Here is a 26,696-nt window from a genome sequence, read left to right as displayed (position 1 = left end):
GAGACCGGTCCCACATGTAACGGAGATTGACGGTTCAAAAGTAAAAAAAAAAAAAAGAAGAGGTTCCTACCAATGGATGAGTTCAAAAAAATAAAAAACTTACTGATCGTCAACGAAAATTGAGATATACAATGAAAATAACTCATCGATAGGGTTTTTAAGTTCCCGAATTACGAAAGGTTACAGAGATAAGTAACTAAGAATAGGAAAAAAAGGGGGGGATCTTAACGATAAACAAATTCATGCATATATATAGAGTTCATAACAATTATTATCACGTTGGTGTTTTTTCTCAAGTAGTCTTTTTTCTAAACCAGTCAAAGTTGCACGCACATTCATGTCGTGAGAAGAGAGAGAGAGAGAATATAAAGAGAGGGACATAAGGGGGGAGAGAGACAAAGAGTGATCCGACCTTGTTGGCTTCGGACATGAGATCGTGCGGCGTTTGGGGAGCAAATGAATTTAGGAGACCGATTTTCCGATCCTAACTCATCACAACAAAAATATCATAATTATCATACAAAATATCGTAACAGCACAAAAATATTAATCTGTGGCTAAGAACAGTAATTTTGAGATCCGATGGTTATAAATCCTCGTGAGGAACCATTGTAAAAGAAAAGCATCTGCTTAATTACATAATTGTTGATAGGATAGAAAGAAATCTTTCTCAAATTTTTGCAGGATTCATGCTGCTAAGTATCATCATAATTGAAAGATTGGGGATATAAAGTCAAATCCTCAAGTACCTAAAACAATTCCTCCAAGAAAGTACCCAATGACGAAATTAAATTAATCTTTACCTTATAATCCGTGGTGCGTATATTGGACGGGGAAAATCTGCCTGAATTAGAGTCGATATCAATCAAAATAATCGTATTTTTTCAGTACATGGACTGTGTTCCTTTAAAAATTCAATGGTGTGATTCGACCCGATCAATTAGTTAATTTAGGCACATTTTTCGGATTAGGCAGCGGAAGAAGAACAGAGACTTGCTATCATGGGAAAACTGTGTACTGCAATCGGCCACATTTGCATCATTTTATCGAATGAATATGCTGAGTTGCTCTTGCTCAACAAAATGACCGAAATAATGCATTTTTACCATAAGAGATGTTTGAGAATATGTCTATTTTACGAAAAATGAATGATTTGAAAAAAATTCTAAAAATGATTATTTGTATCGCTTGAAAAAAATTGAATGAACAAAAATAGTTTCACCACCCACTAAAATATTTAGGCATAAATTATCTTCGATGATGGAAAATATTTTTTATCAACTAATTATTTTAAGTGACGCAAGCAATTACTTTTCATGATAACATTTTTCAAATCATTCATCTTTTACGAAGCAAACGGAGACTAAACTTCTGAGTTTCTATCGCATCGACCCAGTTTAGACAAGATACTTTTTTTTCCAACAATTTAAACAAAAAAGATTAAACAAATTTTCAAAGAATTCACTATTACAGTTCCATGTCTTGCCCGACCTTATCAAATAAACCTTACAGCACCTCCACGGCGCTCGACTATGGCGTAAAGAAACTTTTAATATCACACGCATGCATGTACGGAGAAGGGGAAGAGAGAGAGAGAGATTCTGAGACCTGCAGTGGAGAGACTCTTCAATTTTCTTCTCTTTGTTTCCCAAGCCTATAGTGAGGTACATACAGAGTCCTTTCCTCTCCTTTTCTATGGCGACTCTCGGGTGGGCTTCTACTTGAAGAACATTCAGGTTCAGTACTGCAGTAATCTACATCAGAACCTGCGGCTTGTGCTACTTGAAGAACCACTATCCTCCCAGTGCCCGCTACTGCTGCTCTCATCTCTTAATCTTTCCTTCAAGCCGGCTTCTTCGGACGCAGTCGTTGCATTTCATTCACTTCCCCAGCTTTATATGGCTAACAGACAAAACGTCATGAACTCAAGCAGGCGTCAACAGAAGTCTAAACAAAAGCTAATTGTTACAAAAAGAGATGCCAGAGTACTCATAAAGCAAAGAGCAGAGCAGACCACACTCCCCAATTAACTTTGCTTCAACAATACAAAGACGGTAAGGAAAAGGAACCACATAGCAAGAAATCACATCACACCAATGGTATCATTTGCCTTGTCCAGAAAAGTTCCATTTGTACTTGGACTTGGATACAATAATAGATGACACCATTCTTAAAGAAAAAAAAGAAAAGAGAGCAGAATATCAAGATTAAAAACCTACACAGCATTCAAATGCTCGATAAAATTCTCCACAGGCATAGAAGGCCTCAACAAAATGAACGAGAAATTTCAGATACACAAATATATATTATGTCTGATATTCTGTTTCCGGATTGTAATGCATTTCTAATAAGCTCAGCAATAGGTTTATAATCAAGTCGAGTCGAATCGAGTCAAGCAAATACCATGTAAAGCTCAAACTCAACTTGATCAAACTTACAACTCTGAAGTACCAGTTCTAAGGCTTCAACTTGGTTTTGGAAAGAGCATGCTCGAAGTCGGATTCACCTGGACCTGAATTCTGTCAAACTAACATGCTCAAAATCTCAGACAAGAAAAGTAAATCTAACCTCAAAATAAGTATAGAATAAAAAATGAAATTGATCGTTGTCTTCTCTTCAATACCGTGCCTACCCAACTCCAAAAGTCTTGGGCTTTGCTCATAGTGTCCCCGTTCAAACAAGAAATCCAACTTTCACTATTGATACATAAAGCCAACGGCCCAATCGAAACAAATCTGAGAGTAAAACAAAAGGAAAGAAAAACGAAAGCCTGAATCTTTGAATTAAAAGATATTCAATGTAGCAGAATTTCAATATCTATCAAATCCGATGCTACTGTTAAGAAATCATAGGGAAACAAAAGCCATGACAACCAGAAAAATAGAGCCAAAAATGAAGAAATGACTAAAAAATCTTCCCAAAACCGAATTTAATCATTTCAAGTATATATTGGGGAATACTATAGGCTATGTCGCTGCATCTAACGAATGAATCGAGAAGAAAGAAAATATCATGGTTAGTGGAAGAAAATATATAAGTCAAAACAAAAGATCCGCACATTTAACTTGAGTTGCAGGCAAAAGACATCCTGCTTAAAAGGGGTAAAGCTGTGACAGAAGTTAGATTTCATTATCGTGGTCCTTAGTGTAATAAGACTAATTTATATTCAAAGATGGAATAACCAACCAAGAACTTGGAGTTGAATATTCACCTAGCCACTGCTTGATTAATTCAAGCTATATGGCATATCTTTTTTTAAAAGAGGACGTCGGTAACGCGACATAAAAGGCTCCTTTATTTGTGAAATTTCATAAGTACAATTCTATAAGAATGGCACATTCTGTATTTACAACAACAAAAGATGTGAGTAGTACAGAACTAGAAACCTAAATCTATTCTATACTAGTCACTCTTCCTTCCTTGTAAGTGGTCTTATAATGTCCAGTTTGGTTACACCGACTGCAATGGACGGTATGTTTCTCGCAATTAAATTCCTCCACACAAAATCGTTTCTTTTCTGGATGTCCTGGGGGTCGACGGAACTTGGGTGGTCGCATAACTTGAGTGTAATCAGCCCACGGGGCGTCACCTGGTTTTCTACACTCAATTTTTACAGGAATTGGGTATATTTCTTGCGCATAGGTCTCACAGTAACTAGCAACAGAAAAACAATTTTCTGTGAAGCCATACACGTTCTTTTGACATGAAACGAGAGCTGCCACGGCATGTGAGCAGGGAATCCCATAGAGTTGCCAATCACGACAGGAACAGTCACATGTACGGATATTCACAATGTCTGATCTCGCAGTGGACAAAACCTCAAATTCTACTTCATCCGAACGAAGGACTTTATAAGTAGAAGGATGAAGGACTTGATAAGTAGAAGATAGGGCGATCGTGTCTACTATGTGCTTTTCAGGTCAAGGGGCAAGTACAGAAAACCAAGAACTACTCCTCAATTGCCCTTCCTCAAACTCCATCAGTTTAGCATGAATCTGTTCGATTACCTGAATAATACGCAACTCCTGAGCTTCTAGAATCCACCTGTTCAGTTCCTCAATATTTGCAGAAATATGACCATATCGTATTCCTTCCTAGTATGCTGAAGCCCAATGCTGAGGAGAGAATTGATACAACCAATTGGCAGCATCAGAAGAGATTTCTTCGAATGCAGCCATCTTTTCCTTGAAAACTATTGTAGTTGTGGCATATGCAGCTTTCCAAAGAAGATGGACAAGCCTTATATTCTTAAACTCTTTCCCAATCTTTCCACTAAGATAGCAACACAAAATGCATGGGTTGAAGTAGGGAATTTCTCTCTTACAGCATCCACAACGCTCTTTTGTCCATATGACAAAAATGTGACCTTAGGTATAGTCTTAGTGTTCATCTCTAGTGCTGAGTACAACTCTGAAAGAAACCACATCCAACTTTCATCATTTTCTGCGTCAACAATACCAAAGGCCAGTGGAAACGAACCCCCATTGGCATCAAAAGTAGTAGCTGAAAACAAGGTCCCAAGATACTTGCCCTTGAGCTGGATTCCTCCAAGCCCAACAATTGGCAAGCAACCATTAAGGAATCCACATATGGATCCATAGAAAGAGACAGAGCCCGCGAAAGCAATTATCAGCACCAGTTGTAAATACTTCGGCGACACTTCCAGGGTTAGTACTCTTTATTTGTTCACAATATGCAGGAAGCAAGTAATATCCTTCTTCAGAAGAGCCATAAATCGCTGCAAGCCCTCTTTCCTTCGCACGCCAAGCTTGTTTATAAGATATCTTTATGCCATACTGTTTATAAATGTCATGCAATATGTCTTTTGGCTTGTAATTAATATCACTCCGCAACCTTTCATATATAAAGCTCACTATCCAATCTATCGACGCTTGATGATGACCATCGTGAGCATTTCTTCCACAAGCGTGGGTTCCTTCAAGGCTTCTTATAGTGAAGGTTGGGGCATTGGAAAGCTTCACAGCACGTATTCGCCATGGACAACCTTCTGATGCACAATTTGCAAAGTAACGAATCAGATAGCTTTTGATGATGGGAATCCCGAAGTGTTGTGCATTTGCAGCTTCCTTAATGGCTTTCCTAAATGCCTTGACATCAGTGAATTCTTGACCAACAACAAAATTATGTTCTTCCATTCAGTCGCTAGAAGAAATGGATAAGTATGTACATTCCTTGAGCAAAACGAGCAGCCATCCAATTCTCCCCTTCCATGAATAAAAGAACTATCATCTGGTCAATTCCATTATTAGACTGATAACTCTACACAATCCAGCAATCTGAAGAACAATCTGAAGAATCCTGCAAGTGTCCAATTAACTTGATTAAAGATGCAGCTTGGCAGGAAAGAGCATTAAGTTACAGCAAGCTAAGGCTTACATCCATCTTGTGAAACAAATTCATATTTAGTTAAGTTGTACTGTGTTTTTAAGAAGTCAAGCACATAAGTTCCTGATACATAACAAAGGGCATGCAATTAGGCCAGAATTTGAACTCAGAAAACAAAAGTGACACATGGTAAACCCTAAAACCTAATGCACCAAATGGTGAACTGTCTACAGATAACATTAATCAAGAAGTAAGGCCAAAGGCACTTTTCTACATCAATAATCCATTGCGTATCATCAATTGATGGCTCCCCAGTGCATACAGAATTCCTTACTATATGTCATCAATATGTAATGCATAATTTCAATCCAAACCATCTTGCCAGTTGGACAATGGAAACTAAGGCTTTCACTTGACCTCATCTGGAAGCATGAACGAAGTTTGCAAGATAGTTCTATCCAAAAATCCTCAATATGAGAATGCATTGGACTCTACACACTGAAAAAAACTCTCATTATCAGAGCATCACTGCACTCGGGAGCAAAATTAACATTGATGCACAATGACCAAAATAACAACGTTCATTTAATTCGTGCAAAGATGGGTTGTTTATAAGTGTCTATTTAGGAAGAAATGACAGCTTTGATCTTGAACATTTCAAGATGGAGGAACGTAAAAAGCTTGATTATTCCCACAGAGAAAGAAAGCAACAATTCAAGCACAGCATTGGACATCTATTCCCCACTTGGGATTGCATAATAGTTTAGGCTATGCCGTTGGATATGACAAATGAATGGAAAACAATTACAACCGTTGGTGGAAGAACATATACAAGACAGGGATCCATGATTTCAACTGGGTACTTACCTTATGCATCAGATGCACGGACAAAAGAAACTTGAGATTGAGAAAGACAAAATATAGACAATGGGGGAAAGTGTGAAGAGAGAGATGACTTCTCTTCATAGGGGCAAGGAATAACCGTATTGAAAGTGGCAAAGTTTCAAAAACTCTTAGATTTCATGGTCATGGTTCTACGTGAACCAAGACAAATTTAAGATGAAGAACAACAGATCCTTGGAAGCTCTACTACGCTACCGAGCAACTCTACTCAAGTAATTATTAGCTCGAAACTCTGCTCAAGAAGCTACTCAAGTAGCTCAAGCTCGAAAAACGTTAAGTCGAGTTCCGCATATTGGTTAGTCAAGCTCGAGTGTTTGGAGAATAAAGTTCGAGTAGCACGCAAGTAGCTTAACTCGCTCACACCCCTATTCATTAACCAACTCGCAAACGAGACTAGGCATTACAGCAGGTACAGATCCAACGATGTTTGCTTTCAATCGACAAGAAGCTACTAGTCTCTGCAATCTAAACAGCTGAACTATGTTGACGCTACATAGAATATGGACTTCAGGATTAGAAGAGAAGAAGATCATTCTAAAGAAGCTTCAAGATAAAACATCCAAAGACTTCAAATCTTTTCTCCCTAGGAACTAAACAGAAAAGCCAATAGCCACTCAACGTCAACTTCAACCATTTTGACGTCCAGTCAACATTGCACAACCATTTTCCTTGTAATACTCACAACTCAACATCATGAGAACAGAACCACAGCAATGGACCACATCCACGGAGCCTTCAGACAAACTGAACGACACAGCACACCCTAGGAACCCGAAGAACAGCAAAAGCCACGGAATTTCGATCTAATTCTCTTACTCTTCAATTACCCATGATTCAAAGGGGAGAAATACGCAGCAGCTCACCGATCAGACCTGCCGATCGGCTTGGAAAGAGCAAGAATTGAAGGATCGAAACAGTCCTCTTTGCTCTTTTTTTTTTTCCCCCGTTGCACAGAAAACCCAGTCTCAATTTCCGGCGTGCTTGCGTCTGAATTTAGAAGAACCCCCTCGGTCACTTCTCGAAATCTACAGCTTCGCCGCAAGCTTGACGACGGCGTTGAAGACGGGGGGGATGAGGAAAATCGAGCACGCGTGACAAAAAGGTTCTTCTCCATTCGGGAATTGTCATAGTCTATTTTCAATCGCTGCGGTGGTGGAGTGGAGGTCAATTTACATTCTTGAAAAAGAGCATACTAATTATAAAAAGGGATTTAAGTTTGATTTTTCTATTGACTCTTTTTTTTTTTTTTTTTTTTGTAAGCAGTCAAAATGCTAGAAACAGGTAGGTCGGGGTCAAGTTTGGGTTGGTCATAAATGGTGTGACCTATATTGGCCCACATAATCTGCTTATGACCCGTTATCGCAATACAAGTTTCTTGACCCACATCCAACTTAAATCATATTGTTAAAATACTTTTCTATTTAATCTAATTTAGAAGAAACATTTTTTTATATATTATGAGAAATAAATATATTGCTAAAACACTACAAAAGATTTTTATAGTAAAGATTTATTTTTTATTTTCCTTTTTATCTTCTAAGTTAGGCAAGGGTCGATCGGTCGACCTTTGCTAACCACAAGCGAGGGCCGGCGACCCTCGTGGGCAACTGGGTGAGGGCCCCAATTAGATGTGGCAAATAGTCAAGTTCGGATGAGTCATAAATAGGTTCAACCCAAATTCACTCATTTAACTCATATTGACCTATTTATATTCTAAATAATTTGGATGATCCTAACCTTAACCAACCTATATTCAACCCAAATCCACCCACATAACTCACTTTTTTTTTTTTCAAACTATACCAATTAAGTATTTAGCAAATTTAAAATATATTACAAAAAAAAAAAAAAAACATCTCAACAGATTTTCTTCGCACGGCTCGCCCCTTCCTCTTCTGTCGGCACCGCCCTAAACCGCTGCGGCACCGGCCACCGCCGTGACATCCTGTAATCCGGCAGGTCGGACCTTCAGGGGTTTCAAAAAAATAAAAATTTTGGACGTTTCCTCATCCCGGGTGCAATTCCTTCGCGGTTCGCCCCAAAGAGGTTCGGGAAAAATAGATTTGGACTGGATATGGGAAAGGACCCATTTACCCTCGAAAAATACCCCATTTTTAACTTGGAACGAAGGGTATTTTGGTCATTTTACCCCTTGGCCGAATTTTGACTATTTTTGGTGGAGAAAATCACCAATTTGTCCCTCTTGACTTTCAAGACACCAAAATATCCCACCCAATAATTATTTTAACCTATATTAATTATTTTGGCTTTCTTCTTCTTCATTTTTCAAGACCCCTTTCTCTCTCTAGCTCACTCCCTCTCTTGGCCGAACTCACCCTTGCTCATTCTCTCCCTCATCGAAAATTCTTCAAACAACCGCCGGTGTCGCCTTGAACCGCCGGAGCTCGACTACCGCCGTGAGCTACTCGGAGTCGCCGGATTTCCGTGGGTTAAAGCCGGTCAAGAGGAGTTGCCGGAGCCGCCGGATTAGGGTCAAAATTTTTCTTGGTTTCTCGCCGGAAAACTTGCTAAAATAGTGGTAAGTTGGTCCCTAACCTTATATTAGGTATCTAGGATGCTAATGGACTTGAGATTTGGTAGATTTGGGTGAAAAATTGGTTGTTTTTGGCCATTTTTATGCCTTGGCCGAGAATGAATATTTGGAGGAGAGAGAAAGCTTGTTCTTGCATGAATAGTAAAGTCAAGAAGATAATAGTGGTCAAAGTTTAACTATGGTTACTTTATGCCCTAACTAGAGTTACTTTATGCTATTGTTTAACCAAGGTTAGGTTAGTATTTGACTCTAGTTAATTTTTGAACCATGGTTAGTTAATATATTAACTAGGGTTACTTTTATGTGATATAAAGTTGTTATGCCATGGTACTAAATAAATGTGGCATTAGTACTATAGTTTAGTACTATAGTAGAATTATTTTATATGTTAGAAAATTATTATTGTTCGGCCGTGATAAATTTTCACGTTAGTATAATTTTAATGGTACGTGATTTATAAATTGCTACGTTAGCGTAATATGGTCGCATGATGTGGATTGGATACTATGGTAGTGTTAATTGATCGGGTAGTATGAATTAATATTTGGTTTAGTGTGGATTAATCGGGTGATCCCGAATTATTAATTCTCTAACGTGAGTGAATCACGTGGTCCCGAACTATTCTAAGAAAATGATAAGGTCGTATTCAATCAAGTCGTCTGAGGCCAAAGTGAGCCGTATTCGTCTGATTGTCCGAGACCGAGGAAATGATAAGGTCGTATTCAATCAAGTCGTCTGAGGCCAAAGTGAGCCGTATTCGTCCGATTGTCCGAGACCGAGGAAATGTAAGGGTCGTATTCAATCAAGTCGTGCGAGGCCAAAGTGAGCCGTATTCATCCGATTGTCCGAGACCGAGGAAATGTGAGGGTCGTATTCAATCAAGTCGTCCGAGGCCAAAGTGAGCCGTATTCGTCCGATTGTCCGAGACCGAGAAAGTAAGAAAGTCGCGTTCAATTAAGTCGTCCGAGACCAAAGTGAGTCGTGTTCGACTAATTGTCCGAGACTTGATCCGGTCGTGTTCCTATGTGTCCGAGACCGAGATCCGTGGGTCGTATTCCTATGTGTCTGAGACCCTGGTATATATATAGAGCCGTGTTCCATAAAGGTCCGAGGCTCAATGTTATGAACTTATTTGATGGCGGTGGAGTAACGTGGAATATTTCGGGAGTAACGTGGAATATTCTGGTGTAACGTGGAATATTTCCGGAGTAACGTGGAATATTCTGGAGCGACGTGAAATACTTCCGGAGTAACGTGGAATATTTTCGGAGTGCCGTGGAATATTTTCGGGGTAACGTGGAAATTTTTGGAGTAAGGTGGACATTTATATTAGGGCCTGGTGTGCTAAAAACGGGCCCCGGGAGCACGTAGAATGTTTTATTGTTAGACTGAGGTGTGGAACGCCGAAACGGGAGTAACGTATAATATTGGAGAAGGTGTGAGAATTTTCGGAGAAAGAACGGAATTTTCTGGAATTAAATTGTGGAATTTTTGGGAAGAAAGAAGAATTATTGGAAATTGTTCACCGAAAAATGTGTCTGGAGGCACTAGAGCCCTAATCTAGGATTAGGGGCTAGCTTACTGAGATTTTATCTCACCCCGTCGTGGGTTCGTTGTTTTTCGGACCACCCGCCTCGGCCATGAGTGTTACGCCCTAGAGATTCGGTATTCCCTAATGTCATGGTACCGGGAGAAGATGGGAGGTTGTAGAGCCATCGGATGCGGAACGGCCACACTGAGCTTGACGAGGATGAGCTGGAGGCGAGAGATGATATAGTACCGGATAGCGAGAACGAGGCCTAGGGTAGTTGGCCTCTTGACTTTTGCTGGCTGTTTTATTTGGGATGTATAGTAGGCTTCGACCACGTAATCTTTTTGTTTTAGTGGTCATAGGCTTGTATAGTGGCCTCCGAAGCCGTAGATTTGGAAAATTGTATAGAACGTGTGGATATGTATATAAGTTTGTTTTTACCGTCCCAAGTCATCGTGATGTTAATTGTTTCTGTACGGGGATTTGTTTTTGCTTCCGCATGAATTTGTTGGCCTTTGGATCCCGGAGAACCGTACATAAGTGTGGCCGGGTGGGATGTCGATGAGCTCGCGGGGTTTGGGTCGTGACATCCCCGTTTGGAGTGGTATCAGAGCAAGGTCTGCTCGATCAAATGAGATTGAGACTTGGAGTAATAAGGAGTGATGACTTGAGGACGATTAGATATTGGGACCCTTAGGATAAGACATTGATTTCTCAATCTTGAGGATTATAGGCTTGAACTTGTATTGTATTCGAATGGTTCTAGTATCGTTTTATTTTATTAGTAAACTTAGGTGATGATATTATTGAGGTTTATAAGCGAGCAAGCAGGAAATTGAAGAGTCCTAAGTATGGATTTTGAGGTTGTAGATGTGGTTGAGGTTAATAGGTGATTGCTTTTGAATAAAGAGTCAGTTGGATTATATGACTATGATTATGGTTTGTCAGTAACTCAACTTGAAGAATATGCTAGAACGTAAGCAATGGATCTATGAGATGTGGCAGTCATTGGTGGAATTAGAGATCTTCCGTAGATAAGAATTGATCCGGAAACTACTATGGTACGTCGAGTAACGAGGACAATCGGGTGGTGCTTGTATTTGTGGCATTAAAATGAAAGTCGAGGGATGTACACGCGTGAGCTTATCACTATCAGACCTAATAAACCGTTGCTTGGTATGGGACAAGTTGACGGGATACCTATAAACCGTAATGAAGCATGGTATGGGACATGTGGAACGGGACTTCCTCCGTAGATGTATGACTTGGGACAACCTGCAACGACCGGGTCCGATGAGGGCGGGGAGTGATCGCCGGAGACAGAGGTCCGGACAAGGAGCGGCTCCCGACGGGCTTCTAAGATATCAAGGAGGCAGGAATGACCCCGGCCATAAATTGAAAGGGAAAGTCTAGGTATCGAGGTTAAGTCGATCTTGATTAAGAGACGTATTGCACTAAGTTGATCCTCAAGGTGAAATTTCAAAATTTGCTTGGCATTTGTGATGGCGCTTGGGATTGGCATGATTAAAGGCTTCGTGCTGGACAATGGATGCCGTTATGTAGTTGGCATCATGTGATTGTTATGGTAAAGGTCTAATCGAGAGATTAGACGGCGTGTGAGGTTCATACCCCGTTGAACCGGTATCTTCCGAAAGTGTGACGATCTATTGTGTTCGTATTAGAGGAACATGTGCCTTTATAGTTAAAGTATGAGCGACTCGACTCATTGAAGTAATGTCTTGAATGATTGCTTGATGTTGGCCTAGTTGAGGCATGCCTAGTAATTGGTGGTTAATTGAGAAATTGCCTCGTTGAGGCTGACTTGATAGATAGTCACCGGTTAAGGGTGACTTGGAACCCTTGGATAATTGGCCGATGGGCGAGAGTTACCTAAGAACCACCGGGGTGGTTGATTCTTGGTGACAGAGATAATGAGAGGAGCATCCTAGAATTGCTAGACTCGAGTAGATGACTTAAGTCTTTAATTCCTAGAGGGAATTGTAGTGGTTCAAGTGCCATAAGAACCTAATGAGGTCGAACGACCGCAGTATGGTCACTAGATGAGCATTTTGCTCGAGTATGAAAAATATGAGAAGATTCAAGAACCGAAAGGAATCATGATAAGTGAGCAAAGATGAACCACGAGAGTATGAGCGCTGGAAGAGCGTGTGGCTCGAGCTTGTAAGTTGTGCGAGACCCTAGAGTTGAAGGGGTCAAGAGAACCTTGAGAGGAATTTGAAATTCGATGGGTAGGCGACTCAAGAAGGAGCTGCCGTTGTTGCCCAAAGCATATAAGGCATCGCTTCGTTGATTGTGTTGTTAGCAAAGTGAGCTCGTGGGAAAGACGATAGAGAATGGAAAAGAAAATTGTTTGAAAGAAAGCTGCGGAAGGATGCATAAGAGTGAGATTGATTAAGTTTGATGGAGAGAGAGTGAATTGAAATTGCCTCCCTCTAGATTGAGGGTTTCGTGAGAAAATCTTAGAAGTTTTGGGTGCACTAAAGAAAGAAAGTGACCCTGGCGGTGATTAGCCTTAAGAGGCTATTGATGATTGGTGAAATGTCACCAAATGAAGAGTTTTCCTTGCGAGGCATCGTACTGTCTAGATCGCATTTCTTGAGTTGTTTAATGGAAGTACCTTCCTGGGATTGCTTGAGAGCAAAGGTTGTGGGGATCCTAATAATCTTGCAAGGATCCGAGGACAATCGACCAATGTGAGACAGAGTTCTCAAAGTCGTTTAAGCATATGTTAAATGTGGTCAAGGATCCTTTGAATAAAACCCGAAGTCCCCGAGTAGATTTGAATTCGGGAGCCTTATGGCTAGTTGTTATTCCCGAGTCCGAGGAATTGTAATAGATTTTAATGAAGGGAGCGAGATGATTGGAAGATATATGAATAAGAGAACCCTTGCTCATGGATTTCGAGCAAATAAATGTTCATTATGGAACATGGAGCGTGCTCACGAGAACGGCTATTGCCTTGGCGTAAGACTCGTAATGAGAGATTGATGTTTTGTTTCTTCCGTCGTGAGGAAAATTAAGGAAGAAGTTATGTCAATTGTTTGATCTTGTTGAATAAAATAGGATTAATTAAGGATGAATCGGGACCACTGGAAGTGACATTGTGTGTTATTACCCTAAAGAGTAGGGTGTCGTTCTTAAAGGGGTGATTGGACCATGAGATGGTCGTGGAGGGAAAGGAAAGTGAATGGACTTGATAGTCCTGGTTATTTGTAATTTTATTGATTGGTTGAGCAAGCGAAAAGAGCGTCTAGAGTGTAATTACAAAGTGACTTGAGGAAGTCAAGTTGCATGTTCAAGTGTGGATTTATGGTGATTAAGGAGGAATCTCGATTCCTTGAAACCTTGTCACCCGAGGTGATTGAGTCTCCGGAAGAAGAATATCGAGTATGGTGGCATCTAAATCCTGAAGTACAAACTCTGTAGTTGACATAGACTCCAAGATTGACGTCCTGTGGAATGGGAAAGACGAGGGGGATTCGAAGTAAGAGAATGCCACTGAAGTGTATAGTTTCCTTCATGGGGAAAGAGCCCTAGTGTGGAAGGAAGAGAAAATACTAACTGTCTTAATATTAAGATTGAGTGTCAGAACCGAGAAAGAGGACACAAAACTTGGATGATTCCTAAAAGTGAAGTTCGAGAAACTGTCTTGTAGATGGCATTGAATCTTAGGACATGTCGATGTCCGATTGAATGAATGAAATCAAGATAGGGTTGCATTAGTTGGTTGTGAAACCAAGAGGGCAAGGCAATAATGCTTCCTAAGGAAAGAATGACGAAAATGAACAAAATGTTGTATGGTCCAAGTGGAGACCCTTGACAACAGAGGGCCAAGGTTTGAGCTCTTAAGTAAGATGTATGAAGAGCAGTTTGAATGTTCTACGTCTAGTGATAAGAAACTGATGATAGTCAACTTGAGTATCCAAGGAATAATTGGATTGGTTGTTACCGTCTTGAGAGACGATGAAGGGACTCATTTAAGGAGTCATAAGAAACATGGATAGCTTTTAAGAGTATCTTATGGACTCTAAGGAGATGCTCGTTGTATGCTAAATGAGAAGAGAACAAATTGTAGACCCGATGTGGCAAGATTCCTCGGTTATGAAATTTGTGGGAAATGAAATCCCTGTGGAGCCTTTGAGGATTGGAATGAGTGATGAATCGACTAGGGTCGATTTGAGTTGCCGAAACTTAAAGTTTCTTGGGATTGATGGATTGTTATAGACAGATTGTGGAAGGATTCCCCATGGGAGCTGTCCCATTGATGAAATGGGCTAAGGACAAGATGTAACGTGTGAATGAACGTGAAAAGAGTCTTTGAGGACTTGAGTCAAGTTGATGACTAAGCTGTTAATGGCATTATTGTTTGAATCAAAGGGATCAAGAGAATCATAATGATGTGATGTGGAAGGGAGAAATTGAGGCGTAACAAGGCAATCTGAAGATGGTTGTGCGAATAGGCTGTGACAATAAGACCTTACGAGTTGGAATGCTCGAGTGTATGACTGGAGTTGGTTTGCTAATGTCCTCCGGACAAAGTTTGGGAAACATGGTTTGGTTGGAAAAAGATTTTGAATCTATATCTACCACAAGAAAATAAGGTAGTAGTTTCCCGAGAGGAATTGAACGAGAGGCAACGCTAATGTATGAAATTACTTATGGATATGAGAGTGTTGCTTGTATAAAGAAAAACCTCAACGTTATGTGAACTATAGGAGGTTGAGAGCACCGACTGCGTAAAAGGGAATTGAAGGAAAGTCACGTGGAACAAAGAGATTACCCAAGTATTATTATTGCGATGCCCATATCGCTAAGGAGGGACGGATTAATTAGCGGATGCTTATAATTGAGAATTGAGCAATGTGTAATTGGTGATAGAGGGACAGATCTTCCCTCGAGAAATAAGAGATTAAACTTCTAAATTGGAAGTTTTCCAATTGGCTAGTTTGATGGCTACTTGAAGCATCAAGCTCGAAGGTCGAAAGGAATTGAGATGTGGCGATGAATGGACTCGGACTTCTAAGGGTCGTGGAAACGAATAGAATAAGGAGGAAATCCAGACTTCTGAGTACTTGGAAAAGAAATCTCGAAGTTGAGGATAGAAACCTTGAAGCTCAATAGACGAGTGTACGAGTTCAATAGTGGAGAGGAATCTAAAGATATGACCTCATCGAAATTTGAGGGGAGAATTACGGTGTCCAATGAAATGGACTGAATGTTGGATCGATCTTACATGTGGTCAAGGATGAGACATGCCGGCTAAGAAGAGGCATGACCTTGAAAATCGAAAGATTACTATGATCGTTGAAGGTTTTCAAATGGAATTAAGAGCAGATTACTATGAAAGTAATCTTGAACTTGCTTAAGGAGTCGAGAAGGTTACGACTCGATTTGAATAATAGAGGGCAAGTTGATAAAGGCCATGAGTCTTATACAATGCTTTGGAAAGACCTTCAGTCCGGAATTAGAAAAGCTGGATTGTAGTGAGGTATGCATGTTATTCTTGGACCAATAGACAATTGAAGAGGTGATTTGAATACTCAAGGGCATGCTACCAACAGATTTTGCGAATGTCAAAAGGGAAGAGGAAGGTGAACATAGTGGAGGACCAAAGAAAACGAGTTCAAAGGATGAAAACCATTGTTTGTTGAGGACGTTATCGAAGTGTCAAATGACGACAATGACTACTTTGGAAAGCATGGTAGCGATGAGGCATCGTACCCCTAAAACGAGATGATTGGAGAATTGCAAATTTCGAGGACGAAATTTTTGTAAGGAGGGAAGAATTGTGACATCCTCGTAATCCAGGCGGTCGGACCTTCGGGGGTTTCAAAAAAATAAAAATTTTGGACGTTTCCTCATCCCGGGTGCAATTCCTTCGCGGTTCGCCCCAAAGAGGTTCGGGAAAAATAGATTTGGACTGGATATGGGAAAGGACCCATTTACCCTCGAAAAATACCCCATTTTTAACTTGGAACGAAGGGTATTTTGGTCATTTTACCCCTTGGCCGAATTTTGACTATTTTTGGTGGAGAAAATCACCAATTTGTCCCTCTTGACTTTCAAGACACCAAAATATCCCACCCAATAATTATTTTAACCTATATTAATTATTTTGGCTTTCTTCTTCTTCATTTTTCAAGACCCCTTTCTCTCTCTAGCTCACTCCCTCTCTTGGCCGAACTCACCCTTGCTCATTCTCTCCCTCATCGAAAATTCTTCAAACAACCGCCGGTGTCGCCTTGAACCGCTGGAGCTCGACTACCGCCGTGAGCTACTCGGAGTCGCCGGATTTCCGTGGGTTAAAGCCGGTCAAGAGGAGTTGCCGGAGCCGCCGGATTAGGGTCAAAATTTTTCTTGGTTTCTCGCCGGAAAACTTACTAAAATAGTGGTAAGTTGGTCCCTAACCTTATATTAGGTATCTAGGATGCTAATGGACTTGAGATTTGGTAGATTTGGGTGAAAAATTGGTTGTTTTTGGCCATTTTTATGCCTTGGCCGAGAATGAATATTTGGAGGAGAGAGAAAGCTTGTTCTTGCATGAATAGTAAAGTCAAGAAGATAATAGTGGTCAAAGTTTAACTATGGTTACTTTATGCCCTAACTAGAGTTACTTTATGCTATTGTTTAACCAAGGTTAGGTTAGTATTTGACTCTAGTTAATTTTTGAACCATGGTTAGTTAATATATTAACTAGGGTTACTTTTATGTGATATAAAGTTGTTATGCCATGGTACTAAATAAATGTGGCATTAGTACTATAGTTTAGTACTATAGTAGAATTATTTTATATGTTAGAAAATTATTATTGTTCGGCCGTGATAAATTTTCACGTTAGTATAATTTTAATGGTACGTGATTTATAAATTGCTACGTTAGCGTAATATGGTCGCATGATGTGGATTGGATACTATGGTAGTGTTAATTGATCGGGTAGTATGAATTAATATTTGGTTTAGTGTGGATTAATCGGGTGATCCCGAATTATTAATTCTCTAACGTGAGTGAATCACGTGGTCCCGAACTATTCTAAGAAAATGATAAGGTCGTATTCAATCAAGTCGTTCGAGGCCAAAGTGAGCCGTATTCGTCCGATTGTCTAAGACCGAGGAAATGATAAGGTCGTATTCAATCAAGTCGTCTGATGCCAAAGTGAGCCGTATTCGTCTGATTGTCCGAGACCGAGGAAATGTGAGGGTCGTATTCAATCAAGTCGCCTCGAGGCCAAAGTGAGCCGTATTCGTCCGATTGTCCGAGACCGAGGAAATGTGAGGGTCGTATTCAATCAAGTCGTCTGAGGCCAAAGTGAGCCGTATTCGTCCGATTGTCCGAGACCGAGAAAGTAAGAAAGTCGTGTTCAATTAAGTCGTCCGAGACCAAAGTGAGTCGTGTTCGACTAATTGTCCGAGACTTGATCCGGTCGTGTTCCTATGTGTCCGAGACCGAGATCCGTGGGTCGTATTCTTATGTGTCCGAGACCCCGGTATATATATAGAGCCGTGTTCCATAAAGGTCCGAGGCTCAATGTTATGAACTTATTTGATGGCGGTGGAGTAACGTGGAATATTTCCGGAGTAACGTGGAATATTCTGGTGTAACGTGGAATATTTCCGGAGTAACGTGGAATATTACTGGAGCGACGTGAAATACTTCCGGAGTAACGTGGAATATTTTCGGAGTGCCGTGGAATATTTTCGGGGTAACGTGGAAATTTTTGGAGTAAGGTGGACATTTATATTAGGGCCTGGTGTGCTAAAAACGGGCCCCTGGGAGCACGTAGAATGTTTTATTGTTAGACCGAGGTGTGGAACGCCGAAACGGGAGTAACGTATAATATTGGAGAAGGTGTGAGAATTTTCGGAGAAAGAACAGAATTTTCTGGAATTAAATTGTGGAATTTTTGGGAAGAAAGAAGAATTATTGGAAATTGTTCACTGAAAAATGTGTCCCGGAGGCACTAGAGCCCTAATCTAGGATTAGGGGCTAGCTTATCGAGATTTTATCTCACCCCGTCGTGGGTTCGTTGTTTTTCGGACCACCCGCCTCGGCCATGAGTGTTACGCCCGGGAGATTCGGTATTCCCTAATGTCATGGTACCGGGAGAAGATGGGAGGTTGTAGAGCCATCGGATGCGGAACAGCCACCCGAGCTTGACGAGGATGAGCTGGAGGCGAGAGATGATATAATACCGGATAGCGAGAACGAGGCCTAGGGTAGTTGGCCTCTTGACTTTTGCTGGCTGTTTTATTTGGGATGTATAGTAGGCTTCGACCACGTAATCTTTTTGTTTTAGTGGTCATAGGCTTGTACAAAGGCCTCCGAAGCCGTAGATTTGGAAAATTGTATAGAACGTGTGGATATGTATATAAGTTTGTTTTTACCGTCCCAAGTCATCGTGATGTTAATTGTTTCTGTACGGGGATTTGTTTTTGCTTCCGCATGAATTTGTTGGCCTTTGGATCCTGGAGAACTGTACATAAGTGTGGCCGGGTGGGATGTCGATGAGCTCGCGGGGTTTGGGTCGTGACAACCGCCCCCTTCAACCGTGGGAAGCAAGCAAAGCGTCCGGAATATGTGATGTTAATTGGCAAAGAAGACGAGTCGGTTTTCAAGGAATTGAGCAAAATTAGAAACAGAAATTGGATTTGGTACCCCAAAGGGGAACACCTTCGTTATTAAAACACAAGCGCTGCGAACCTTTAAGGAGCAAGTGTTTGAATTCCGAGATCTCGAAACACCATGTGCAAAAGACCCACTCCTCTCAATGCCCCTCTCTCGCTGTGTATTGTGTAGGGTTTTTTTTTGCGAATCTTTGGCTTTTGGTGGCGGTTTTATTTTTCAAATGAGTCATCAATTGATGAGTTTAAGACTCATTTTGATAGGTCTAATTTGATAATGTGACCGCATTTTTTTGGTGAGGTCAGCTCAAGGAAGTGGAATAGTGGAATCGATAATTGGAGAGCTAAAACTGCGAGATTTCGAGAGACAACACGCATAGATCCCAAGGCGATAGGCGTTTTTCGCGATCTAGTGCAGGAAATTGGGGTTGAACGATGCTGAGGTGGTCGCCGTCGCTTCTCGTGCCATGGCTTTGCCCCGAGAGATAACATGACGGCGTCATTGTGGGTGGTGATGAGGTCATGCAAGGGTAGCCCTCGACTTGTCCTCACCGGTGCCGGCCATTGCCTGAGACCGGCCATCGGTGAGAAGGAAAGAAAAAAAGGAAAAAAGAAGAAAGGAAAAAAAAAAAAAAAGGACAAATGACGAAAATATTTTTGATCATGCATTTCTTTGAAATAATGAATGCATTTATTTGAAATAAATTTCACTTCAAGCTTATATCATAAAAAATAAAAACACTCTACTTTATAATAATAATAATAATAATAATAATAATAATAATACCTTTATATAATAATTATAAACGACCTTTTATTTATTTATTTATTTTATTTTTTTAAGACTCACAGTCACAGACGACTTGAGACGGTAAGTTCCGGTTTATGACCCGAGCCGGTCCGAGTTGGGCTGGGTCCGGATCCCTGAGCTTGTGTATAAATAGTCGTCGTTCTCCTCTCTCTCTCTCGTTCGTCGTCGGCGCTCTCTAGGGTTACAGCATGGCCGCCGATGCTCTCCTCTCTTCGAAATCGGCTCGAGCGTGAGTTTCGAAGCTTTCTCTGATTCATTTCAATTTTATTTCTCCTTTCTTCTCTCGAGTAATTCCGCATCCATGGTGGTCCGGATCTTTGCTGGGGCTGAAGTTTGGCTCTTTGGCTGAATGATTCACCTGTGCCTTCGAGATGAATGCAGCCCCTAAACCGAACAAAAAACAACCTCGCCCCCGGATTGTTCGCTACGATTCCCATGTTCTTAGCGGATTTCTTTGGGGAAGGGGCTGACATACACACACGATCGCACGCATTTCCATCTGAAATTTCTGTTTTTTCTTTTGTTTTTTTGGGATTTGGTTTGGTTTGGTTTGATTTGGGTTTGGCAGGGGGACAAACGAGCGGTGATTCAGGCAGCCTCTCTGGTCCGGCCGTGCGCCGAGAGGGGTGTTTAACTGCTCGGACATCGATGCCTTTCGCTCTTCAGACTCGCTGAGACGGCGACGTCTCTGAAGCTGGTCTAGTAAGCCTAAGTACATCCTCGGAGATTAGAAAAAAAAAACTAAACTCCGATCCTAAGACATCGGTCGAGGGGATCTGCTCTTTGTCTGGTCGCGTTTCGGCGAATTTTCTGGGATTTTCGTCCTCTATTTGTCGAGAAAATTCGATTTTTTTCCCCCTCATTTTTAGCCTGGATGCAATAATTTCCTCTAAATCACTGATCTCGTGGAGACTTTTGCATCTTTTGGTTAGACTATGCAGTCTGTTCAGATGAGGATTTTTGGTTAAACCGAAAAACATCCTTGCACCCCGATTGAACTTTGCAATAATTTGAGTTGATCCTTGCATATAGAATTAGGGGCGAGCGGTTCTTGATCTGGCCCATTCCCGGGCAATAAGGGTCAGCCCAGCATGAGGATTTTGCTGATGGAGGCTTTTGCATCTTTTGGTTGTGGTCTCTTCTGGTTAAACTATGCAGTCCATGCAGATGAGGATTTTTTATTTAACCGAAAAATAACCTCGCACTGGATTAAACTTTGCAATAATTTGAGTTGATCCGTGTATAGAATTAGAGATTGAGCGGTTTTCGGTTTGGCCCGGCATGAGGATTTCGCTAATGGAGACTTTTGCATCCTTTGGTTGTGGTCGTTTTTGGTTAAACTATGCAGTACATTCGGACCAAAAACAAACTATGCATTCTATACTTGCGACAAAAGAACAGCTATGTAAGTACATGCTAATTTAATCTGGGCAAAAAAAAAAAAAAAGAACTAGTTTGATTTTATTTCTGACGATTTGGGGCCGAAGGGAAATACAAGAAATGGGTTATCGGGTGGCCCGACTGGCTCAATCTCCCTCAACCCATTTGGGCTTTGACTCCGACCCGTCGTATGTTGGGCCGAGCTTCGGAAGGATTCGGAATATCTCCCGCGGAAATCGGCCATGTTGCTTTACAAGTTTCAGCACGTTCTTCCGTGCACGTCCATGGTGCTGACGTCAGCCCTTGCTTTTGATTTTGAAGAGTTTGACCTACCCATATGACCTTTCGTATTCCTAATTCGATTATTCCTGAATAGAGGTGATTGTTTGATTGCCTAAGTTTATTATTCAGCCTGCCCATCTTAAAAATAAATTATGTATACTTCCTCAATGTTAAAACGAAATGAATTGGAAATGTGACTCATGCGGGGTGAGGTAATAGGTAATTCGGAATTTAACCACTGAGGTGATTTTTTTTTTTGGGCCTATTGAGCGAACGGTGATCGGGCCGGTAGGAGGTTGCCCTTGGAGCCCATTTGGCTTAGGTGGGGTGGGGGTTGCTCGACTGCTCGGCGGCCTCCAGCCAATGATCGGATCTCGTATGAACGATGAGACCAAAATCTTTTGATCAATGCAATAAAGTTCAAAATCTTTGGCAAAATGTGATCACCGAGTCCTTGTACAGCCTTTATAATTGCCTATGCGACACTTTTGTTTTTTTTTTTTGTTGGGTTAAAGCCTATGAGACACTTGAATAGCTTTGAATTTACATTTAGGACTTCATTTTGTGTGTGTTTTTTCCCTACAAATTTCATGGCTTGATTGTACCAACTGAGAATTTAGGAGTCATTGTACTTTTTCATAAAAGGTACGGGGACTTGTTTGTACCGAAAGTTTTATGACCCGATTGCATATAATACATAAGGCGTGCTGCAATTTTCCTAAACAAATCCACCTTGAGGAATTGGAAAGGACAACCGGGTTTTAGCAACTCACCCTTGCTCAAAATTCGGTGAAATTAAAGTCTTTGCTAAGAAGGAATCACTCTGTTATCACCCTTTGTGCTCCCGGCATATTAACACATTCATGCTTTGCCGATGATGAGCCGGTGTTTTCTATGGGCGATGTTGCTTCCGTTCGAGGCCTTTTTCAGGCGTCTTTATCGCGTATTTTCTCTGAAAATGTACTGCAGAGATATAGTTTATGTTGTCGGAGCGAGGTTTCGGATATTATGGGAGATGCGGCTTGGAGTTTGGCCTGCTGCAACAAAATAATAAGATGGTTGATATCAAAGCTGCCATTTGCAAGATCACCTTTCGGAATCCTAGTGTGCTTGATCAAGATAGCGGGAAGCCTCTTTCTTCCGGTGAGCTGTTGAGAAATGACCCTGTTCAAGGAAAGCCCGGACAAGATTAGTTGGGTTTGTCCAAATATTTCTAAGCATAATTTTATGACTTGGGTTATTGTCCATAACAGGCTACACACTAGGAATCAAATGGGTGAAGTGGTGTATTCATGTCGTTCTCGTTTAAATACTTTTGCAGCATGTTGCTAGCTAATTCGGGGGCTATTTTGTCGAGCTGAATCGAGCTCGTAAATTGATAAACTTGCAAGCCTACAGAATCTTCTCTTCTCTCTCTAAAAAAACTAATAAACGAGATATGCGACACCTCAAGTTTTAAATCAGATGGATTTCCTTGTGACCTTATTCTGAAATGGGATCTTTTTTAAATGGTCATCATCTTGTGTGGTTACGCTCAAAATATTCTTTTTGGGCACTTGGCCCACGTCATGAATGGACTTGGCCGGATTCGGATCCCCCGCCATAGAGGGTTAATGGCGGGGGTGACATAGAACAAAATCCGGCTGTCCGTTTGCATCCGAAGGCCGAGATTCGTCCACGTCATCCGAAGAGGGGAGCTCAAATTTTGGGCGCGCGAAACCAGCGTTTCTAAAGAAAAAATTAAAAAATATACTTTTCTCTCTCCTCAAATCTTACAGATCGACACTTTCCCTCCTCCTCCGTTCGCTTTTACCTCTCCCTCAAACTTCCTCCATCCTCCTCCTCCTTTTGCTTCGGTGATGCTCCTCTTCGACGCCGGCATTCGCAGAACTCTCAAATTTCCTCCATCGTCCTCCTCCTTTTGCTCCGGTGGCACTCCTCTTCGATGCCGACATCCGCGGAACCGCCGTCGACTTTCCCGACACCAAATCCAGAGGCACATCGGTGGCTTCGAAGCCGAGCACATATCCATCTCTCTAAAAAAGATTACGACTCCGTGCGCATCGGTGGCTTCGAACCCGAGCACATATCCATCTCTCTCTCCGCCGATTACGATTCCATGTGGATCTCCTCGATTACGAGTTGGTGCTCGATCGATCTCCGCTTCTCTTCTTCGAATTTGGTTTTTATGATTCGGCATTCTTGAGAAATTTTTAGGATTTTTTGGTATAACTCATGTTGGTGAGTCTAGGACTTTGCTCTGCATCTAAATGTCTGTCGAACTCGAGGCCGGCTTTTCGAGGATTGGCGCGGATGAGCTATAGAAGCACCCGATTGGTGCGGTTTTTGTTGTTTTCCTTGGTGAAGAACAGAGAGGAGGAAAAAAATTATCCATCTTGTTTTGAGTCTTTAGTTGAATTATCAGGCCCTGTTTTTTTAGAGGCCTTTTATCATCGTTCTTATGAGGCGATTTTCGTTGTTGTGCTTATTTTGATTCATTCAGAAAGAAGGAAAAAAAGAAGAAGATACTTCTATGGCGGTGTATTATAAATTTAAGAGTGCAAGAGATTTCGATTCAATTCCTATGGACGATCCATTTATATCGGTTGGTGTTTTGAAAGAAAAATTTATCCGACCGTAGCTCATTGCCTTTTGCCACATCGAAACTGCGTAATCCCCCGCCATCACCTTCAGCTCCAGCAAGTTACGATCGATGACCTTCTCATGGATGGCCAAGTATGGCCGAAAGAAGTAGTTGTAGATGTACTGTGTGCCTTGGAAATTTCAAACATGATTGAAGGGGGGCAAAAAGATCATGAACTCAAAAAGAAGTTCTCAAATTCTGCGTTGGATGAGACATGAAGTAGACATAAATCCTCGGTGCATACCTTTGTGCAGGGATGCCATAAATAGACGAAGAAAGCAAACTTCGCTTCGCCGTACAATGGTAACCTTCAAGAAAAAGCAAGAATCAAAAGATTTCAAGGCATGGATAGCAAGAAAATCTCTTACTCTAGGTTATTGAAGTTAATTCTTCTGCTGTGTTGAATTGAAACTATACCATGATATGAATGCATCACCAAGTCTCTCGCAGACCGAAAGAAAAGCTACTAAAATTCTGCAAAAAATATTGGAAGAGAACGCATTCAAGTCTTATTTCCAACAATATCATTGAATTGTATGAGGACCGAGAAGTATAATCCCCGACCCGATGCGGCACCGGAAGAGAAGTTGTTGGGCCTGCAGTTCGTTGTTCTCGATGGTTTTAAAACAGTTGTAAGCGGGATATTTACTTGGAATTGTAAATATCACCTAATTTGATATTTGAGCGGAAGAGAGCTCTATGGAGAAGCTGAATCATAGAAACCAAATGCTAAATCAGCGGCTTAGAAACCAAATGCGGTGTATTTGAGATGTCTTTAAGGCAATGTATTTTTGGATGTTCAATAAACATGTGGGTTATTTACTTGGAATTGTAGGTCTACATCATCATTGTAGGCCATGTCCTCATAGTTTTCTTGTTTTTTCCCGATGCAGTAGTCTCCGCTATTGGTGGGTTAAAAGTTGGGGTGACCGCAATTGGGGCAGGTAATATAATGTTTAGTGATTAGTATTTCTTACTTATATGCTCCTCTTAAAATAAATTTTCTTTTGGTGAAAAGAAGACGTTTCATCTTTTTCTTTGTTTTGTTTTTATGTTAGTTTGTTTGAGAGAAGCATTTTAAGAATCCTCTCGGTAGTTGTTCGTTAAAATGTAAAAAATGTAAAAAATTATGACTCCCTACCTCGCACAATGTACTGGTAGAATGTACCTTAGGGGTAGGCCTTCATTTCTTTTGATTTATATAAATGACAATTGTAAAGGGAAGTTTAGCATGATAATGAATAATAAATTTTTTTTCCCCTTTCTAAGCATTACGACCTTTTCCTAAGATTAGATCATGATACCTATAGCAATGATGCTTTTAATGAGAAGTGATGCTTTTCTCGGATAGCTTATTGGTTGGAATTTGTCTCTTGTGCTTTTCTCTCTCATTCTCGCAGCTTTGATAAATTAACTTCTAATGATAAGTGACGTTTTTCTTAGTTTGAAGATAAACTACCTTTAGACACCGGCATTGAGAGACTCCCTCTCAAATGGATAAGGAGGGAGCAATAACTACCATGCTTGGTACTCGCGGTGAAATTATCCCTCAAATGGGGACTCCCTCTCAAATGGATGATGATGGCATGAGGTAAGTAATGTCTTCATGAAAGTATGTTAGTTTTTCTTCTGTTTTATTGTTTGTTGTTCAAGTTTATTGTCTAATGACGTTACTTTGTCCACTATGTTTTTGTGGGATTTTATCGCCAGTAATGACTGGACTCCACAAATGGGTATGGAATTTAATGATGTAGATGAGGCATGGGAGTTTTGGAAGATGTATGCATTAAAAATTGGTTTTGGTGTACGTAGGAGAGTTACTAACAAAGGGAATGATGGTTCCATAACTTCTACACGTTTTTGTTGTGCAAAAGAGGGACATCGACAAAAAGATAAATGGCTGGAATTAGTAAAAAAGCCTAGGCCTAAAATGAGGATGGATTGCCATGCCCGAATGGGAATCAAATTAGTTCGAGAGAGCGGTAAATATTTTGTGTATGATTTTGAGCCAATGCATTCCCATCCACTCCACTTTGCAGAGTATACTCACTTGATACGATCACATAGGCAAAAAGCGACGTCCAAGCTCATCAAATTGTGTTGGGCGACAATGCGGGCCTCACACAGAGACATCAGCATGACTTATCTAGTGTATAGTCCGGGGGAAGAGAAAATGTTAGTTACACGAGGGTTAATGTGAAAAACTATCTTCGCACTAAACGAGGGAGAGACATGGAGTTTGGAGACGCGGGATGTTTATTGAAGTACTTTGAAAAATGACAAATCTTAGACACATCTTTCTTTTATGCTGTTCACCTTGATAGTAATGAGCAAATAACAAACATATTTTGGGCATATTCTAGAATGGTTATTGATTATGCCCTTTTTGGTGATGTTGTGACCTTTGACACAACATTTTCTACCAACAAAGAGTATAGGCCACTCGGTGTATTTATTGGATTCAATCACCATAGAGAGCTTGTGATTTTTGGGGTTGCACTTTTATATGATGAAACCGCAGATTCATTCAAATGGCTTTTCCGGACATTCTTGGGGGCACACAAATATAGGAGGCCTGCAACAATTTTTATTGATCAAGATGCAGC

At 40.9% G+C, this 26,696-nt stretch overlaps 1 protein-coding gene and 1 non-coding gene across 2 annotated transcripts; one reads left to right on the top strand and one right to left on the bottom strand.

The window, feature by feature from the left end:
* Window positions 1-3,920: 3,920 nt before the first annotated feature.
* LOC125314884 lies at window positions 3,921-5,156 on the bottom strand. The gene is made up of 4 exons (XM_048278143.1): window positions 4,637-5,156; window positions 4,407-4,545; window positions 4,138-4,272; window positions 3,921-4,044 (listed from the first exon to the last, which is right to left on the bottom strand). The coding sequence occupies exons 1-4, from the start codon at window positions 5,154-5,156 to the stop codon at window positions 3,921-3,923; spliced, it is 918 nt and encodes a 305-aa protein (XP_048134100.1).
* Window positions 5,157-20,374: 15,218 nt separating this feature from the next.
* On the top strand, window positions 20,375-20,503 carry LOC115756157. The gene has a single exon (XR_004017205.1). It is a non-coding gene; the product is annotated as a small nucleolar RNA snoR77 (small nucleolar RNA).
* The last annotated feature ends 6,193 nt before the right edge of the window (window positions 20,504-26,696 follow it).

Source organism: Rhodamnia argentea, chromosome 4 (assembly GCF_020921035.1).
Source record: "Rhodamnia argentea isolate NSW1041297 chromosome 4, ASM2092103v1, whole genome shotgun sequence".
NCBI classification, from domain to species: domain Eukaryota; kingdom Viridiplantae; phylum Streptophyta; class Magnoliopsida; order Myrtales; family Myrtaceae; genus Rhodamnia; species Rhodamnia argentea.
This window is presented reverse-complemented; position numbering and strand designations above follow the sequence as displayed.